Source organism: Stegostoma tigrinum, chromosome 19 (assembly GCF_030684315.1).
Source record: "Stegostoma tigrinum isolate sSteTig4 chromosome 19, sSteTig4.hap1, whole genome shotgun sequence".
NCBI lineage: Eukaryota > Metazoa > Chordata > Chondrichthyes > Orectolobiformes > Stegostomatidae > Stegostoma > Stegostoma tigrinum.
Window position 1 is genome coordinate 7,293,292 of NC_081372.1, and position 21,196 is coordinate 7,314,487.

The 21,196-nt window shown below is 47.1% G+C and overlaps 1 protein-coding gene across 4 annotated transcripts in view; it reads right to left on the reverse strand.

Moving 5' to 3' along the window:
• Positions 1-1,621: 1,621 nt before the first annotated feature.
• znf341 (zinc finger protein 341) overlaps positions 1,622-21,196 on the reverse strand; it is a 64,603-nt gene continuing 45,028 nt past the window's right edge. For 3 of the 4 annotated variants that reach the window (XM_059652724.1, XM_059652723.1, XM_059652725.1), the window contains 5 exons: positions 19,736-19,832; positions 17,517-17,649; positions 12,536-12,647; positions 7,819-7,889; positions 1,622-2,355 (listed from right to left, as the gene is read on the reverse strand). In XM_059652724.1, the coding sequence (XP_059508707.1) occupies positions 1,862-2,355; positions 7,819-7,889; positions 12,536-12,647; positions 17,517-17,649; positions 19,736-19,832 (907 nt within the window). In that variant the 3' untranslated portion in view covers positions 1,622-1,861. Of the gene's footprint in view, positions 2,356-6,644; positions 7,718-7,818; positions 7,890-12,535; positions 12,648-17,516; positions 17,650-19,735; positions 19,833-21,196 lie in introns of all 4 variants that reach the window. The other variant, XR_009446915.1, reaches the window with a different exon arrangement.

Here is a 21,196-nt window from a genome sequence, read left to right on the forward strand (position 1 = left end):
CCCCTTTATTCTGAGATGATGCCCTAGACTCTCCCACGAGGGGAAACATCCTTTCGGCATTTACCCTGTATGTCTCAATGAGATCACCCCTCATTCTTCTAAACTCCAGGGAGTCTCAACCTGTTTAGCCTTTGGTCATAAGACAATCTCTTCATAACAAGGATCATCGAATGAACCTTCTCTGAACTGCCTCCAATGAAATTATATCACTCCTTCAATAAAGAGACCAAAACTGCTCACAGTGCTCCAGATGTGGTCTCACCAGGACCTTGTACAGTTGCAATAAGACTTCCTGAACTGCTGGAGCTCATTTAGTGTAGGTATACCTACGATGCTGCTAGGGAGATAATTCGGGATCTGGAAAACATGCCACAGTCTTTGTTCACGCAGTTCAATGTCATCATTGCACTCTTATCTGCTCCATTCCAATCACATTACATATCTATCATCCAGACCTGGATTAACAACAGATATTTCTTCCAAATTGAAGATCGGACCCAGGCACCTCTCAATCCCTCCCTCTCGTTCCCTGGCTATGGTCTCAGGGTGGAACCAGACATTGCACAAACTTAGTGTCCGATTTGACCCAAAGGTGAGATTACTATTCTACATCATTTCTATCACCCTTTACCACCTCCGTAACGCTATCTGTTGCATTTCTGCAGCTGAAGCCCTCATGCAGCCCGCTGCGATCTCATTCTCTCTCACTCCTAACAAGCCTCCTATCTTCCACCCTCTGTAGAGTTCAATTCATCCCAAATTCTGCTTCTCTATTTATTTACAAAATGCACTGTGTTTGTCGGCCCACGCTATTTACTTGCTCGTTCTCAAATTTATAATTTTCATAATCATGTCCAAATCCCTGCATCACTCATTCTAGACTACAAATCAGATGGGGAGCACCCATCGTGCCAGAGGCTGCGGGGTTTGGGTTCAGGTCCATTGCCGAGAATTGAGCCAACAAACGTTAAGCTGAGGTTCGAGAGGAGTGCTGCGTTGTCAGGCTTCCCAGTAAAGACAGCATGTGAGTATTTCATAGAGGGGCAGGTGAGTCCTGCTCAGGTTTCTGCGACAGTATTTGCCCCCGAATCAACATCTGTATCTGTACAATGTGATTATTGGTAAAGGACCCATAGTCCCAGAGGAGCATCGGACTGTCTGTCTCAATAGAGATAGGAAACCGCACCTCAATTGAGGGGAGAAGTCGAGAGGACAATTCTTCATGGTAACCTCAGCTGGTGCAGGAACTGAGCCCTCACTGTTGGTGCTACTCTGCATCACAAACAAGCCATCCAACCAACTGAGCTAACCCATCACCCACTGTCACACGGCTGTTTGTGGAACCTGCTCTAACTAGATCAAAAAGTGGAGCACTTTGGGATGCCCGGGGGGGGGGGGGGGGGGGGGGGGGGGGTGGTGGTGGTGAGGAGATCATGGAAGTTGCTAGAGAAATGCAACACTACTTTGTGGGTTCTAAAGAGACAATGCCTTGACATGGGGCCACATGGAAATGTCACAGAGATCACATCCACCTCCTAGACCAGAGATTCCACCTTCTCCCTTCAGTCACATAGGAACAAGTTGAGAAAAAACTTTTTTCCCGTTAACTGGAAAAGTGCCTTTTATTTGTGGTTTGAATGCTATTGCGCACTGCAATTTAGCTGAAATATCATAAAACCAGCTCCCAGGCCTTTATGTGACTCTGTGCAAAGAATTCGAAGATGAAGGGATAACAAGATTTTTTTTCATTCATTCTCGCTGCCAGGACAGCTCATCGATATATTCATATTTACATATATTTATTGAATGTAAAAAAAAACCCAAGTCTTTGCTGTAGTGGGAAGGTCGGTCCAGAGTTTGCTTATTCCGAGGCTTGGATGTAAACTGGGACGGTAACCATGGTTACCCCCTGGCTGCTGGGCAGCTCGGTCAAGCTACTAGTCCCCGGGTTCGAGATGGCCAGCCAGTTCTGGTCGCTGCTGTTGGTGGCGTTTGCCTCCTCGGACTCCGACAGGACGATGACGTGCTCCTCCCTGCGCTGCCCGTTCTGGGCGGGTTGCCCCTCCTCCGCTCCCCCCTCGGGCCCTGGGGCTTTGCGGTTCTCAGCCGGGCCCCTCTTGGATTTGCAGGGCCCCCTGCGGGCACCGGGACGCCGTTTGTGTGCCTGGTGCTCCTCCCCTCGCCTGGCAGGCAGCCCACACCGATGCTGCTTGAGGTATTTCTCGCGGGTGAAGCCTTTGCCACAGGGGGCACAGCGGATGGTGTAGGTGTCTGTGTGCGAGTGCTGGTGCTCCACCATGTGGGCTCGTCGGCTAAAGCTCTTGCTGCAAAACTGACACTTGTATGGCTTGACTCCTGCAGCCAAACAAAAAAAAAAACCACAAAACAAATTAAATGAAAAGTCTCCTTCAGGAAACACCCATCAGTACAGCAAGGCACTCCCAAAGTGTACAACACTGTTCACAAATGATTGATACAATGGCACGTTTATTAAACCGAAATATGCTTCTCTCATAGGATGTGGGCATCACTGATGAGGCCCCCATTTGCTGCCCATCTCTACCTTGACCCAACCTTCAATTTGGCTCGATCAGACTATTTCAGAGGTCAATCTCATCGCTGTCGGTCTGGAGTCACATAAAAACCAAAAGACTGCAGATGCTGTAAATCGGGAACAAAAACAAAAGTTGCTGGAAAAGCTCAGCAGGTCTGGCAGCATCTGTGGAGGAGAAAACAGAGTTAACCTTTTGGGTCTGGTGACCCTTCCTCAGTAAGGGTTTTACATTCCAGATTTTAAATTTAAATTCTACCATAAGCCATGGTGGGATTTGAACCTGTTTCCTTGGAAGATCAGTCTCGGCTTCTGGATTACTAGAGCAGTGATATTACTATTGTGCCACCATGTTCCCTCCTAAAACACAAAAGGCAGGTGGCATTTCAACTGAGACTTCTTGAGGGCCTTGAGTGAATTGATGCGACACCTTGGGGCGAACATTTTCTGCTGCTGGGAGAGTCTAGGAAGAGGAGACAATGTCAGAGCCAGGCCATTCAGGAAAGAAACCCAGAAATAAGGAATTTCCTTTTCTCCAGAGAGGGGCATACAAAAGGATTTAGAGTCAAGGTGGATGGAATTAAGAGAGGAACCAGCCACAATCTGCTTCTGTAGATCTAATCTTACTGAGAGACATGTTAGCAAAACTCCTTGGCTTGAACTCATCAGGACAAATGCAAGAATGCCAAATTTCAAATGATCGCAACAATTTATACCACAGTCGAAACCGGTGATTGGTTGATCAAAAGGACCATGTTTTACATGAACCTCTTTTTCCCCTCACCCTTTCAACATATCCTTAAGTTCTTCTGTTCCCTTACCCCCCACCCCCAGAACACATACACTCCTACATTATTCAACTCACCACATTCTTGCCCCTCACCTGTGTTCTCCTAAAGTCTAGCACAGAGCATCTGGGACAAAGGGACTGTTAGTGAGCTGTGAATTCTATGAGTAACTCCTACCCAAAGTCAAGTTAATTGACAAGAGAACCAGGAGGAGGAGATCATTTCTTCTTTCAACACCACACTCGGTTCCAATGACTGAGTGCGAGGTGCCCAAAAGGATGGTGGAGCCTGACACAACAGGAACATGCAAAGCAAATTAGATAACTACACGGAGAGATAAAAATTGCCAAGTCTAGAGCAGGGGAGGAGAATAATTTGGTAGTAGTTTCAAAGAGCTGGCATAGACATGATGGGCAGGGTGGCCTTTGTTTTGCGTTATGTGAGAAGAGAATTACTAGAAAAGGACATTAAGCTCAAACCCTTTCAAACTGACTGATCTCAACTCCTGCTCCTGACAAATTCAAAAGGATCTTGCAGCCCCCACCTCATCTTTTCAAATGCCCAAAAACTTCATATTGACAATGTGTGTTGGAACAGGCGTCCACCTTCTGCAATCACAATCGAGAGCCTCCTCTTGATTTCCTGCGTCTCACGCAACAAGGGTGGGCAGATTTGGGAGAAAGTGGTCACATGTGGTAATGAGGCCAGGCTAAAGATCCAGGGATAATGGGATCTGCAGATGCTGGAGAATCCAAGATAATAAAATGTGAGGCTGTATGAACACAGCAGGCCAAGCAGCATCTCAGGAGCACAAAAGCTGACGTTTCGGGCCTAGACCCTTCATCAGAGAGGGGGATGGGGTGAGGGGTCTGGAATAAATAGGGAGAGAGGGGGAGGCGGACCGAAGTGGAGAGAAAAGAAGATAGGTGGAGAGAGTATAGGTGGGGAGGTAGGGAGGGGATAGGTCAGTCCAGGGAAGACGGACAGGTCAAGGAGGTGGGATGAGGTTAGTAGGTAGATGGGGGTGCGGCTTGGGGTGGGAGGAAGGGATGGGTGAGAGGAAGAACAGGTTAGGGAGGCAGAGACAGGTTGGACTGGTTTTGGGATGCAGTGGGTGGAGGGGAAAAGCTGGGCTGGTTGTGTGGTGCAGTGGGGGGAGGGGACGAGCTGGGCTGGTTTAGGGATGCAGTTGGGGAAGGGGAGATTTTGAAACTGGTGAAGTCCACATTGATACCATTAGGCTGCAGGGTTCCACTCCCCCTCCCATTCTTTAGATGACATGTCCATCATGGGCCTCCTGCAGTGCCACAATGATGCCACCCGTAGGTTGCAGGAACAGCAACTGCAACTCATATTCCGCCTGGGAACCCTGCAGCCTAATGGTATCAATGTGGACTTCACCAGTTTCAAAATCTCCCCTTCACCAACTGCATCCCTAAACCAGCCCAGTTCGTCCCCTCCCCCCACTGCATCACACAACCAGCCCAGCTCTTCCCCTCCACCCACTGCATCCCAAAACCAGTCCAACCTGTCTCTGCCTCCCTAACCTGTTCTTCCTCTCACCCATCCCTCCCTCCCACCCCAAGCTGCACCCCCATCTACCTACTAACCTCATCCCACCTCCTTGACCTGTCCGTCTTCCCTGGACTGACCTATCCCCTCCCTACCTCCCCACCTATACTCTCCTCTCCACCTATCTCCTTTTCTCTCCATCTTTGGTCCGCCTCCCCCTCTCTCTCTATTTATTCCAGAACCCTCACCCCATCCCCCTCTCTGATGAAGCGTCTAGGCCCGAAACGTCAGCTTTTGTGCTCCTGAGATGCTGCTTCGCCTGCTGTGTTCATCCAGCCTCACATTTTATTATCTAAAGATCCAGGGAAACTGGTTCACATTCCACCCTGGAACCAGGTGGGGTTTAAACACAACTAATGAAACCGGAAATTGAAAACCAGTCTCCATAAGTGACCGAGATAGCGGGAACTGCAGATGCTGGAGAATCTGAGATAACAAGGTGTGGAGCTGGATGAACACAGCAGGCCCAGCAGCATCAGAGGAGCAGGAAAGCTGACGGTTCTTCAGCAGAAGGATCTAGGCATGAAACTTCAGCCTTCCTGCTCCTCTGATGCTGCTTGGCCTGCTGTGTTCATCCAGCTCTAAACCTTACTATCTCCATAAGTGACCCTTGACTTACGTAAAAATTCATCTGGTTTCTTTGCAGAAAGAAACTCCAACAAGCCCAGGCCCAATCTACTCAACATCTCCTAAAACGGTCGCTCCATGCAAGGCTGATTCTAGGTATGAAAGGACTGCCTTGAGGAAAGATTGAGCAGAATGGACCTGTACTCATTGGAGTTTAGATGATTCACAGGAGATCTTATTGACTCATACAGATTCTTAGGGAATTTGACAGAGTAGCTGTGGGCAGGTTGATTGCCCTTGTGGGAGAACATAGGGCCAGAGGGCATCATCTCAGAATAAGGGTTGCCCATTTAAGACAAGAGTTGAGGAGGAATTCCTTCTGTCAGAGGATAGTGAATCTGTGGAATTCCTTACTACAAAGGACTGTGGAGGTTGGGTCATTAAGTTTATTCAGGGCTGAGATAAACAAATTTTTAATTAGTAAGGGGAATCAAAGGTTACGGTGAAATGGCAGGAAAGTAGAGTTGAGAATGATCAGATCAGCCATATGGGGTAAATGGCCTACTTCTGTTATCGAGTCATTGAGATGTGCAGCGTGGGACAAACCCTTCAGTCCAACTTGACCAGGCCAACCAGATATCCTAAATTAATCTCGTCCCATTGGCAGCATTTGGGCCATATCCCTCCAAACCCTTCCTATTCACATACTCATCTAGATACCTTTTAAATTTTGTAATTGTAGCAGCTTCCTCTACTTCCTCTGGCAGCTCGTTCCTTACACGCACCACCCTCTGCATGAAAATGTTGCCCCTTAGGTCCCTTTTAAATCTTTCCCCTCTCACCTTAAACATATGCCCTCTAGTTTTGGATTCCCTTACTGTGGGGAAAAGACCTTGCCTATTTACCCTATCCATGCCCCTTATGATTTTATGAACCTCTAGAAGGTCACCACTCAGCCTCTGAACCTCCAGGGAAAATTGCCCCAGCCTGTTCAACCTACCTACCCTCCCCCCCCTGCCCCATAGCACAAACCCTCCAACCCTGGCGACATCCTTGTAAATCTTTTCTGAACCCTTTCAAGCTTAACAACATCTTTCCTATCACAGGGAGACCAGATTTGAACACATATTCCAAGAGTCTTACGGTCTTAAATCTATCCTCCTTACCTGGTCTGGCCAACACTGGACTCCAGGCCACAGAGACTCATAACCGCACTCTGAGATGGCCCAGCATGGCACAGGGCAATCAGGGACAGCATTGCCAGTGACACCCCACATCCCATGAAAGAACTGAGAAAAACCCAGTCTGTTGACAAGGAGAGTATCACAGTCATATCCAGAGCTGTCACGTGGAGGCACCAGTGTGGGACTGGGGTGGACAAGGTCAGGAATCACACGACACCAGGTTATAGTCTGACAGGTTTATTTGAAATCACAAGCTTTCAGAGCCTCAGTACTCCTTCAGGTGTAGAAGGAGCTGTGCTGTGAAAGCTTGTGTTTTCAAATAAATCTGTCAGACTGTAACCTGGTGTTGCACGATTTCTGACGACATGCAGAGTTAATGGTCAGTTATCTCCCGCTAGAGCCTTAGCCAATTTTCCCTCACCTATATTCCGACTGCAGTGGGATTAGAATCCCCGCTTTATTTACTGAGACAGTCAGGGCAGGGATGGGGGAGAAAACACTGTGACCATGGCCCCATAGCAAGAACCAGCAGCAAAATTACAGTAAAACGAAGGAGACCAGGACTGCGGGAGTTATGGGCTGGAGATGAAAATACTGAAATCCATTATTGGTGACCCCTGTTGATTCTCAAGAAGCTCTGACCAGAGTCATGGGATGGCAGGATCAGGGTCACATGGTCATTTTTCTCCATGTCACTGAATTCCTTGAATTGTGGGAGGGAGGAGTCAGAGGGGTGGCACGGTGGCTCAGTGGTTAGCACTGCAGCCTCAAAACGCCATGATCCTGGGTTCGATTCCACCCTCAGGTGACTGTCTGTGTGGAGTTTGTACATCCTCCCTGTGTCTGCGTGGGTTTCCTCCGGGTGCTCCGGTTTCCTCCCACAGTCCAAAGATGTGCAGGCTAGGTGGATTGGCCATGCTAAATTGCCCGTGGCGTTCAGGGATGAGTGGATTAGATGGCTAATTGGGGGAGAGGGAGGGGTCAGGATGGGATTCTATGGGGAGGTTGGTGTGGACTCGTTGGGCCAAAGGGCGTGTTTCCACACTGTAGGGATTCTAAGAAGAAAGAACATGTGACAGTCACACACTCACAGAGACAGAAATAAGTCTTTGTTTTTAAATGATGAAACTTGAAGAAAAATAGTCACCTCACCCACCTGAGTGTGCGATTATATGAGCCTTCAGCTTGTCAGGTCTGTTGAATTCTTTTGTACAACCAGAGTGTACCCTGTGAACGATGCAAAACAGAGAGTGTACCCAGTCATCCATTCACAGATTCCAGTACCACACCTAGAATCAACTATTGGCCAAGACTGACCAATCCCTAGGAATAGAGCAGCTATTAGCCAATGCTAACCAATCCCGAGGGAATAGGAGGCCATTGTCTGGTCCAATGAGATGGAATGATGCTGACAAATTATTGCGATTGAACAGCTATTGGTCTATGTTGACAAGTCCCCCAAAGGTGTTTCACATCTGTCAAGTAACAGCACAAATATGGGAAAGATGCTTTGCATGATTCACAGGCAGTTAATTTAATGATTTATTCTTTAATTCTTCAGAAGGCAGCTTCCTCTTTTCCTACAGTGATTCCCATCTGCCTGATCCTCACCAGAGGGATAGTCGGATTGACTGAGCAGCAACCAACATTCCCAACCAAGTGGGTAGGAAACACGGCCCACCTGGACCTTACAGCCAATCCCAGAGCAACAATCAGGAGGTTAATGAGGAGCAGAGACAGGCCATTGGCTGGAGGGAAGGGGCAGAAACAGGGATCAGAGATATTATACCATGTCGGGGACTACTATCAGAAATGGACAAATCTAATGGTCTTCAACAAATCCACAGAAACCTCCTTGAGGTGCTGAACATTATCAAATGCCCAAAGGTCACTTTGCCCTGTCCACCCCGTCCCTTATAACAGCGATCCCTCCAGCATCACACTATCTACACAGTCTACTCCGGCTGAAATCAGGCAGTCTCTTTGAGGTGGTGAAAAAATATCTGGGATCATTCATCCCCAAAGCCCCTTTGTGCAAAACTGACCATGTTCAATGTAGTCCAGTATCTAAGATGGACAGAGGGATCTCCACATCAGACAGCAAAAGGCCAAGCTCCTGGCTGAATGAATTCTGCAGATCAATGGCCACGCCCAGGCCATATTAAAACTAAATACTGCAGATGATGAAAAGCTGAAATGAAAGGAAAAATTGCTGGAGAAACTCCGCAAGTCGGGCAGCATCTGAGGAGAAACGGAGTTAACGTTTGCAGTCCAGCCTGACGCTTCTTCAGGTTGTTCTCTCTCCACTGATGCTGCCAGACCTGCTGAGTTTCTCGAGCACTTTCTATTTTTATTCCATGCACAGACTGATGGGTTCATTGACTCTTCGGGAAAAGACCCACTCAGCTGCAACTTTTCCAGAGCTTACAGACACCAAATTAAGTCGGAGAGGAGGAGGAATGTCTTCTCTCAGAGAGCTGAGACGTTTTTCAAACTCCTTCCCAGAGTGTGTTGTGGGGGCAGAGACCTTGAGTATATTTAATGCTGAGATAGATTTTTGATCAGTCAGGGCATCAAGGGTTGTGGGGAAAGGGGCATGAAATTGGAGGTAAGGAATGTTGGATCAGTCAAGTGAATAGCACAGCAGGCTGAAGGGGCCTATCTTATTTAGTTGAAAAATCATAGATGGAATAGAATCCCTACAGTGTGGAAACAGGCCCTTCAGCCCAACAAGTCCACAGTGACCCTCTGTGCATCCCACCCAGACCCATCCCCCTAATCTACACCTTCCTGAACACTACGGGCAATTTAGAGTGGCCAATCCACCTAACCTGCACATCTTTGGACTGTGTGAGGAAACCGGAGCACCCGGAGGAAACCCACGCAGACACTGGGAGAACATGCAGACTTCACATAGACAGCCGCCCGAGGGTGGAATCGAACCCGGGTCCCTGGCGCTGTGAGGCAGCAGAGCTAACCACTGAGGCACCGTGCCACCCCTTAGTAATTCAGTTGCTCAGGAGCAGGAAGACCTGACTCCCTGACATTTATGGAACTTGAGGCAGAGTCCCAGGTGAAGAAGAACTGAAAAAGCAGGATGAAATTGGGATGGCCATTGGAGATTACCCCATGAGCACTACCTACTTGAGGTTGAAGACTGGACTTGGATATGTACAGTCTCCCAGATCCAAATGTGTCTCTTGCGCCATGAGAAAAGGACCCTTGGGTGGTTCAAAGTGCAGAGTCAGTAGGTGCACTGCTCGAAAGACACTTGATTCTCAGGATAGGCAGTACGGGTAGCAGCAAGCCATTCAGCCCCTCAAGCTGACTTTGTAATTCGATCATCAGTGACACTCTACTTCGATTCCATCTTCCCACATCATCCCCAAGGTTTCTAATTCTGCAAACCTATCCTGCTCAATGATTGAGCTTTCACAGCCTCTGGGGTAGGGAGTTCCAAAGATTCACCATCTTTGGAGAGAGGAAAATAGGTTGCCTTGTTTTGTGACTGTTTCTCATTCTAGACAAGAGAGTCTGGAAACTATTCTTCCTATTTTGTATGTTTCTATGAGATTGCCTCTTGTTCTTCCAAACTCTAAAGAATAGAAGCCCAATCTCAATTTCTCCTCAGAGGACAGTTGCACCATCTCTGGACAGTGTGGTGAATATTTCTTGCTCTCCCTCTGCAGAAGTGTATTCTCTCTTGGGTAAAGAGACCAAAGCTAGGCATGATATTCCAGCAGTGCTCTCACCAAGGCTCTATACAACTGCAGCAAGATATTTTTACTTCCATTCCCCTTATCCTCCCTCCATAAAGACCATTTGTCTTCCCAATGCTTGCTGCATCTGCAACTCAGCTTTCAGTGACCTTATGAGCAAGATGCTTTTGCAAATCGATGTTTCCCAATCTCTCATCAGTTAAGAAACGTCAGCTTTTGTGCTCCTAAGATGCTGCTTGGCTTGCTTTGTTCATCCAGCTCCACACTTTGTTATCTAAGAAATGACGTTCATTTGTTTCCCTTGCCAAATTAGTAACTTTGCATGTTTTCATGTTATATGCCGACTTCATTCTTGCCCACTCACTCAGTGTGTCTAGATCGCACGAGTCACAGTCCTCATTCCCACCTAAATAAAAACCAAAAGAACTGTGGATGCTGTAAATCAGGAACTAAAACAAAGTTGCTGGAAAAGGGTCTCCTTCTGAGGAAGGGTCACCGGACCCGAAACGTTAACTCTGTTTTTTTCCGTCACAGATGCTGCCGGACCTGCCGAGCTTTTCCAGCAACTTCTGTTTTTGTTCCTGATTCCCATCAGTCTTGTGTAATTTGCAAACATGGGAATTACATTTGACCTCCACATTCAAATCACTGATATTTATTGTGAACCGCTGGGGCCCAAATACTGGTCCTTTGAGCTGCCTGACGAGGCACAGTCAGCCAGCCCAAGAATGATCCATTCCTACTCTGTGTGTTCTGCCCGTTAACCTCTCCTCAATCCATGCCAGTGTAGCGACCAGAACCACCAAATTTTGGGTCTGTTCTCATTGGAGAGAAGGAGGCTAAGAGGGGATTTAATAGAGACATACAAATGATCAGAGGATTAGATAGGGTGAACAGTGAGAGTTTTTTTCCTGAGGATGATGACTTCAGCTTGTACAAGGGGGCATAGCTACAAATTGAGGGGTGATATATTTAAGACAGGTGTCAGAGGCAGGTTCTTTACTCAGAGAGTGGTAAGGGCATGGAACGCCCTGCCTGCCAATGTAGTTAACTCAGCCACATTAGGGGCATTTAAACAGTCCTTGGATAAGCATATGGATAATGATGGGATAGTGTAAGGGGAGGGGCTTAGATTAGGTCACAGGTCGGTGCAACATTGAGGGCCGAAGGGCCTGTTCTGTGCTGTACTGTTCTATTTTCTATGGTTATTATTCTTACAAAAAAACTGTAAATGGGTGCCCCAGGGAACATTTATTACCCACCCACACATACAATGCGGAACCACCTTCTCAAACAGATGTGGTATGAGAGACACAGGGGTTGAGACCAGGGGTCTTTTTCATGTTTGTTATAACTTGTACCCTCCACCTGCCCTGGGCTGGCTGTTCTTTTTAAATCTGAAATTTATAAACCATCATTCGTCATAAAGCGTCAGGGCTATAGTCTTTGGTAAATCTTTGAAGCTCCACTACTTTATCCCAGGACTAACGTCCCAGAGAGAACGGGAGTTGAACTTGAGAGCTTGAATTTAGTCCCATAAAGCAGGACACGAGCGATGATGGTTATGAAAGCCTAGCTGGGATAATGAGCCAAGGCTGGTATATGGAGTTAGACCGGATATTAGCCATGTTCTCAGTGAATGGCAGGACAGGCCCGAGGGGTTGAATGGCCTCACACTGTTCCTGAGATGCCATTTTGAGGGGTCTCTGTGTTGGTTTGAGATAGGAGGCACATAGAGAGTGAACATGGATAAAACCCTAAAAAGGCATCCATGAACCAGCTAGGCTTTCATGATAATCTGTCAACTCCACAAACACTTCCTCCATCGCTAGTGTCCTGCTTTACCGAACTAAATTCGAGCTCTCAAATTCAACCCCCATTCTCTCTGGGATGTTTGTCCTGGAATAAAGTAGCGGAGCTTCAAAGATTTCTTACCAAAGACTACAGTCCTGACAGTTTCATTCTCAGAGGTACTGAATAGGTCACAGCTTGGAGAAGGGGGGAAATGACCCATTCAGTCACCTCCTCCAATTACAGAGAGGCATGCTGTGCTCTACCAGAGACAGAAGTGACCTTTCAAAGAGCTAGCGCACACACGTCAGCCCAAATGGCCTCCCTTGCTACTCCGAGCTTCAGGAACAAAAGGAAACCTACCTGAAAGGGCACTTGAATTTCTTGACAGGGTCATGGGTTAGCATGTGCCTCTTTACTTTATCCTTGCGATTAAATGCTGCTGAACATAATGTGCACTTAAACGGTTTCTCACCTGCCCAAAGACAACAAAAGAAAAGGAATAAAATGGAGCTGCCCATTTCCAATCCATTGACTCAGTTAGGCAGATGTTCAGAGATTTACAAAGGCTTTACTGTAAAGCTATAGTTTACCACAAACATTAGTATCCACCTTTCCCTGTCCCGAAGCCAATTCCTTACTGAAGATGAACTCAATTCTTGTTTTTCAATCAAAACGTGTAACGACACACCTCTGGAGCAGGAGGGACTTGAACCTGGATGTACTCGCCGTGAGGTAGCGACAGCACCACCGCAGCAGCAAAAGAATCTGAAAGGTAACACAGGCCGGGCACGGTTTCTAATCGATCTGTAAAGAGACGTCCTTACACAATTCTGGAGCAGGTGGCACTAGACCATGGGCCTCCTGGCTCAGAGGTAGGGACACTACCAAATGCACCACAAGACCCCCTTGCCAAACGTCTTCCCCATTTTAATCAATGCATTCAGTGATGTGATTACACACCCTGAGAGCAGGTAGGAGTTGAACCAAAGGCTGCTCAGCTCAGGAGGCGTGGACACTTCCACAAGAACCCAAATGACAACAGCCCGAAGGTGGTGGGTGTCTGGAATCCACTTACTGCCGGTGGTGGGGTCAGGTGCACAAAGATGGGATTAGAAAGGGCACAGAGTCATACAGCATTGGATCAGACCCTTCGGTCCAACTATACTATACCGACCATGTTCCCAAATGAAACTGGTCCCACTTATCTGTGTTTGGCCTACATTGCTCCAAACCTTTCCTATTCACGAACTTATCCAAACGTCTATTAAACATTGTAACTGTACCTGTGTCCACCACGTCCACGGCAGCTTATTTCACACACAAACCACTCTCAAGTTGTGCCTCATGTCTGTCTTTTTTTAACAACTTTCTCCTCTCATCTTAAAAACCCCTAGTTTTGGAATTCCCCCCAGGCAAAAAAACCTTGGGAACACACCTTACCTATGCCCCTTGTGGTTTTATAAACCACTATAAGGTCATCCCTCAAATTCCTATGCTCCAGGTGGAAAGTCCCAGTTTATTTTTATAACTTACACCCACTAGTCCTTGTCACATCCTGGTGCCTTTTTTCTGACTCCCCTCCAATTTAATCAATCCTTCTTATAGCAGGGTGACCATCTGGGTATGTTTAGGTCAGCATGGACAAAATGGGCCATATAGTGTCCTTCCGTTCTGTATCATTTCTATGGTTCTCCATCACAGAGCAGAGACATTTTTTAATTGACCTGTTGGGATCAGGCAGGAATTTACAGAGCACAAAGTTCTGAGAGTATCACCAGCTCTCGAACGCTGGTGCCGTCTCACTGGGACATTAAAAGGGACCTGCATTTCTAACTCCGACAACACTGACTGCAAAGAACAGCAACAATCCCTGATGCAATTCTCTGCTAGTCGTGCTTAGTGCAGCTCCGGTGACAGACAATGAAGCACCCACCAAACCCCTTCAACCATGCTCCTTCTCTACTGACGGACACTGGTAACAGAATGTACCAGCTGCACTGTACCTATTCCCCAAAATTGCCACTTTCCAACCTGTGACCACTACCATCTAGGAGGACAAGGGCAGCAGATACATGGGAACACCAGCCCTTCCAAGCCACTCACCATCCTGACTCATACATTGCCATTCCTTCACCGTTGCTGGGTCAAAATGTTGGAATTCCCTCCCTAAGGGCATTGAGAGTCTATCAACAGCACATGGACTGCCGTGTTTCAAGGGGACAGCTCAGTACCACCTTCTCAAGGGCCAAAAAGGTACTGGCACAGCAGTGTCGCTCGCAAAAAACAAACTATATAGTAACATGGGCCTTATGCCCAACATTGGGAAACATTCCAAAGCCAAGCCATCCCACTCCTTCAAACAATGGCCTCGAGTTTGTGGCAATAACAGCCATTGAAATTCCCTTGCAAGCACTCACCATTCTGACTTGCAAAGATATCACCATTCTTTCAGTGTTGCTGGGTTAAAGCATTGGAATTCCCTCCCTAACAGCATCGAGGGTGTGCCTACACCTCAAGCACTGAATCAATAAGAAGGCAGCTCACTGCTACTTTCTCGAGGGCAATAAGTATGGGCAATAAATTCTGGCCAAGCCAGAAACACCCACATCTGGGGAATGAGGTTAAAAAACAGATGAATTTTGCACGGAGTGTGAAAAGTTATTCAGTTAATGACTAATTCTGTCTCAGGGTCTATCCAATGAAGAAGTTTGCTGACTTATTTTGATTTGTTGCTGGTGTCGGAGCATTGACATTCACTCAAATTTCTTAACATTCAGGAGATAACCAGTAGTAAATGCAGTAAAAACTGCTGGGTGTCAATTTAACTTTTCTACCACTTTGCTTGATCTGGGCTGGTTAGATCCTGGAAATAAGGTCTCTGCAATTCAGTCTGGCAGTACAGGAGCTACCATTCACCTCTGCCGGCTAATCTCAATCCACCCCCCACCCCAACCCTAAAGACCTGCCCCCTTCCCGATGGCAATTAGGGATTTGCAATAAAAACTGGCCTAACCAATGACAAACACACCCCAAGGCCAAACAACTAAAAAAAATGCACATTCAGTTTTGTTTTGCAGGTTAATGTTGGATCTGCTTACACTGCCTTTTGAGACAAAATATTCCAACCACATGATAATAACTTGCCCCTGGTTTGTTTCTGAACGCCTGTACATCTCTTACCTCTCACCACCCACTCCCCTGTCAGGAGAAAACACGATAGCACTCTGCTTAAGATGGTAGTTGGTCATCCAGTCATAGGTCAGCTCGCTCAGTTGGCTGGATGGTGATGCGAAGTGATGCTGACAGTGTAGGTTCAAATCCTGCACAGGCTGAGGTTACCATGAAGGGCTCCCTTCTCAACCTCTCCCCTTAGCCTGAGGCCTGGTGACCCTCAGGCTAAACCACCTACATCACCTCTGTCTCTCTAATGAGCCTCTAGGACTGTCGTGGCTTCACCTTTACATCAACAAAGTCTTCAAAGGGTCTAATCGCGGTTCACAAGAGAGCTTTGTTAATTTGGGATACATATCCCCAGAGATGGCGACAGCATGTTAGGTTTCTGTATCACCTGCTCCTTTTGTGATGGACTAGCATTTAGTTCATCCAGGCATAAAGACACAAATGGCTGGCATCAGCTGCAATAGTCCGGGGAAACACCAAGTCAGTCTTAGACTTGGCATCAATACAAGTTCATCAACAACAATGTGCATTTGTGTAGTACCGTTACCGTAGAAGAATATCCCAAGATACTTGATCAAATGTAATTTGACACTGAGACACAAAAGATGATATTGGGGATAGGTGACCATAAACTTGGCCATATTTGCGGGTTTGGCCAAGCCACTCACCATTCTGATTTGGAGATTGCTGCTCCTTCAGTGTAAAAGAAATCCTGGAACTGCCTCCCTAACAGCACTGACAGGGTCCCTGCACTCTAAAGACAGCCGCAGTTCAAGAAGGCAGTCCTCCCTCACCTTCTCGAGGAACAATAAATGGGACAGACAATAAATCAATCCTTGCTGTTTACAGCAATTGCAGGGAGGCAGGAGAAGCACAGACCAGAAGTTACCTCTGAACTCGTGTTGTGAAAGCCTCAGCTCAGAGTTGAGTCCTGTCGTAACATAGGAAGAACTTTTGAGGACTCTGGATCTACACTCAGTGGAGTTTAGAAGGATGGGGGGGGGGGGGGGGATATAATTGCAACCTACAGAATGCTGAATGGCCTGGACAGAGTGGATGTTGGGAAGATGTTTCCATTGGTGGGAGAGACTAGGGCCCGAGGGCACAGCCTTAGAGTAAAGGGAAGGCCTTACAGAACGGAGATAAGGAGAAACTACTTCAGCCAGAGAGAGGTGAATCTGTGGAATTCACTGCCACAGAAGGCCGTGGAGGGCAGGTCATTGAGTATATTGAAAACTGAGAGAGACAGGTTCTTGATTATCAAGGGGATCAAGGCTTAGAGGGAGAAAGCAGGAGACTGGGGTTGAGAAACTTATCAGCCATGATTGAATGGCAGAGCAGACTTGATGGGCTGAATGACCTAACTTCTGCTCCTATGTCTTATGGGCTTATAATTCCCCTAGGGATTGCATTCCTGAAGAAAAGATGCACGGTAATATAAAAATAATCTAACAACTCCCAGCAAGCATAAAATTCAGTGTGGTGAAATGTGAATAAAAATTAATTGCATTACCTTTGGGAGTTTATAAAGATTCATCTTCATAAGAAGCATACTAAACAGCTGCCTCTACTGCTTCTCTCTAGGGCCTTCCAATTACAATAGTGGATTTCCATCCCAAATGTATTGTCATTGTTTTTTAAACACAAAAACAGATTGTGTTATCCCCATTCTATGTGGCAAGGATTTATTTCAGCCAGTGACCTCCAGAACAGCATCAACACTATCACTTTGTTTTTCACTTTCAGTCTCAAAATTCTCCAGCTGCAATTTTCTGGTCATTGCACCAAGGCAAATTTAGTTTGTCATTCTATCAAAGCACACATCCAAAACATTTCCCATGTGGACACAGAAACATCCAAATGGGCACAGCAAGCTCCCAAAAACAGCATAACCAATCAGGACACGAGGGAGGCTCAAAAAACCCCCCAGAAATTGCTGGGAAAACTCAGCAGGTCCGGCAGCAACTGTGCAGAGAAAGCAGAGTTAACGTCTTGGTCTGGTGATGAGTTAACCCAAAGGGCACCACGCCTCGGAGAAGGACAAGAGGTTGAGGAGGAGAGATCCTTGTGGTGACCGAACCCTTTCTGCTTTGCAAACCAGCCGTCCAGCCAACTGAGCCCCACGTCTCCAAACTAATGCCACAGGGAATCTGAGACCTACCAGAGTGAATGAGGTGGTGTAGCTTGAGATAGTGCTCGGTTTTGAAGGACTTTTTACATATTTGACATTTGAACACTCCTCCACCACCGTGCACCGGGATGTGCCTCCGCAGGTACCTCTCACTTGGAAAGACCTGTCGACAGGTTGAAGAACACATAACAGGTTGAAAAAGCTCTCTCTTAAAATTCACTCACAGGATATCGGTGCCGTTGGCTGGCCCAGCATCTACTGTCCATCCCGAATTGCCCAGCGTGTAGGTGAGTCAGCCACATTGCGGCAGGTCAGGAGTCACATGCACCAAATAGTCATAGAATCTGAACAGTGCAGATACAGGCTCTTTGGCCCATCAATCCTGCACTGACTCTCCAAAGAGCCCTATCCCTCTAACCCCATATTTACTATAGTTAACCCACCCTAGTTTGCACACCACAGGCACTTTGGCACGGCCAATCCATCTAACATGCACATCCACTTCAGGGAAGGCTAGACCAGGCCCTAGCTTTGCCTTAATGACAACAGTGAACCAGATGGTTTTTTCTAACAACAGTCACTAGTTTCACGGTCATTCTCAGACTCGTAATTCCAGATTTTGAATTGAACCCAAACTCGACCACCTGACACGGTGGGATTCAAACCCAGGTCCCCAGATGAATGGTCTAGCGATAATCCCACCTGGCCATCGCCTCTCCTGAAGTGTTAACAGCCCCCATTAAACCTCTCCCTTCCCCGTCTCTGATCCTCATTCAACTTGAACACAACATTAAAGATAGAGTTATTCAGGAAGTCTGATGGTAGTGGAAGAACACCAATTCCTAACTTCACAGCCAACTTGGGATAAGGGTGACAACCGGCAGGAATTTTCCACTCAAAGGGTAGCAGAAACTTGGAACACACGTTCACCCCTACCCCAGAACAGCAATCGGGGCTGGGGGTCAATTGAACAATTTTCAGAATGGTGCTCAACTGATTCTTCTTGGGTAAAGCTGGTAAGGGGTTACAGAACTGAAGCAGGGGAATGGAGTTAAGGCACAGGGTCAGTTGTAATTTAACTGATGCACAGGTTTGAGGGGCTGAATGGTTTCGACAGGAGCTGTAACATTCCCCAGATAACGAAGTGTGGGGCTGGATGAACACAGCAGGCCAAGCAGCATCTTAGGAGCACAAAAGCTGACGTTTCGGGCCTAGACCCTTCATCAGAAAAGGGGGATGGGGGGAGAATTCTGAAATAAATAGGGATAGAGGGGGATCCCCGCTATCCATCTTCAGTCCACCTCCCCCCTCGCTCTATTTATTTCAGAATCCTCTCCCCGTCTCCCTTTTCTGAAGAAGGGTCTAGGCCCGAAACATCAGCTTTTGTGCTCCTAAGATGCTGCTTGGCCTGCTGTGTTCAGCCAGCTCCACACTTTGTTATCTTGGATTCTCCAGCATCTGCAGTTCCCATTATCTCTGTAACATTCCCCAAACTGGTTATTCCACATTGGCTCTGAAATACTTTGTCTCTCCCAGGGACACTGCAGGACAGGGTTGGGAGAGGTCAGGGATGAAGTGCCCAGTCAGAATGGCCCCAACTACTCTGGTAATGCTCACGCTACTTTTTCCTGTATTCACAACTGTTTGTGTCTCGGGCTGGAAAGACACCAGACAGTGTCCCATCAACAATTGAGAAGAAAAAGGGTTTGAAGCCCCTTCACTAAGGTTTCACAATCTCATTAAGGGGCCAGGTGCTTTTATAGATAATAGCTACTCAACATACAGCCATTGGAGGCAGTTCAGAGAAGGTCCACTAGGCTGATCCCAGTGATGAAGGGACTGTCTTCTGAGCTGAGGCTGTGTAGGATGGATCTGTACTTAAGGGAATTAGACAAATGAGAGGTGCCCTTACTGAAGCATTCGAGATTGTTAGAGGATTTGACAGGATTGACGTGGGAAGGTTGTCTCCCCTTGTGGGGGAGTCTATGGCCAGAGGAAATAATCTTAGAATAAGGGGCTGCAAATTTAAGAGAGAAAAGTGGAGGCATTTCTTCTCTCAGATGGTAGTGAAGCTCTGGAATTCTTTACCTTAAAGCAGTGTCAAGGCTGAGATGGACAGATTTATAATCAGGAACGGGATCGAGGGGTATCACGAAAAGATAGGAAAGTAGGAGCTGTGGATGATCGGGTCAACCACAAATGATATACTCTGTTCCTATGTCTTATGGTCTTACAGTCTCTGTGCTCACCTTCTGACAATGTGGACATGGGTAATTGTGAGAGGTTGTCTGGAGGTGATGTTCAAGGGCTTCAGGAGTGGAGTATTTACTCAAACACCTCGAACACCTGGAAACAAAAGAAGAAAGAGGAATTAGGCCTTTCCCAATCGAGAATGAGGGCTGCTTTGGAGAAATGCAAAGATGCTCAAGTTCATCATCAAAGTTGACCCTCCAACAGCAGTCACAGGAGTGTGTGTAGATTTAAGACAAGGGGCAGGAGGGTTAGAGGGGATATGAGGAAACATTTTCACTCAGAGGGTGGTGAGAATCTGGAAACCTATTGCCTTTAAAGATGGGAGAGGCAGAAACCCTCATCATATTGAGAAAGTATTAAGATGTGCACCTGCAATGGCTAGGCTATAAGCCAAATGCTGGGAAATCGGACCAGAACAGTTAGGGGGATTGCTTTTGACTAGCATTGACCCGATGGGCTGAAGGGACTTTTCTCTGTGTTGTAGACCTAGAACTATGTTTTTAAATTTGTGATCATAACAATCAGTGACACAATGACACCCTGCATCAATCCTTACTTGGGTCTTGAATGAGTAAGGGAACTGTGAGAAGATAGGAGAATGGGCTTGAGAAGCATATCAAGCATGATCAAATGGCACAACAGACTTGATGAGCTGAATGGCCCAATTCTGGTACCCACCTAAGACTAAGGCAGAGGTTTAATGAATGTGGACAATGGAGTTTGGCAGACACATCAACAGTTTTGAGAGCTTGCAGAGGGTGGGTTGGTGCAGGAGAGTGCACACGGGCTGAATTGCTGCTGGGGGAGCGGTGAAGCCAGGGAGCGGTAACAGATTTCAGCTCCGAGTCGCGGAAGGTGGAAAACAGTGGGATATTTTCAGAGTTGTGGTTGGTTGGCTCGCCGAGCTGGTTCATTGTTCCGCAGACGTTTCATTACCCTGCTGGGTAACATCATCAGTGCAGCTTCCAGTGAAGCGCTGTTGCGTTTTCCCGCCTGGTGTTTAAACTCTGGGGTCTGTTGGGCCGGATTACCTCACTTCCGGTTTTCCTTCGCAGTGGAGTGTATATGGGGTTGAGTTCTATGTGTTTGTTGATGGCTTTCTTTGCGGCGAGCCAGGCCTCTAGGAACTCCTATGCTTGTCTCTGCTGTGCTTGTTTCAGGATCTTGGTGTTGTCCCAATTAAATTGGTGGTTCTCCTAATCCACATGGATAGAGATGTGAGTATCGGTCGTGTGTTTTTCCAGCCAATTGACGTTTGTGTACCCTGGTTGTTAATTTCCTTCCTGTTTGTCCGATGAAGTGTTGCTCGCAGTCTCTGCAGGGAGGATATGACGTCGATCCTGTCCATAGTGGGGAGCGGGTCTTCAGTTTGGGTGAGCAGTTGTCGTAGGGTTGATGTGGGTTTGTTGTTACTCTGATGCCAGGAGGTCGTAGGAGTCTCGTGGTCAGTTCATACG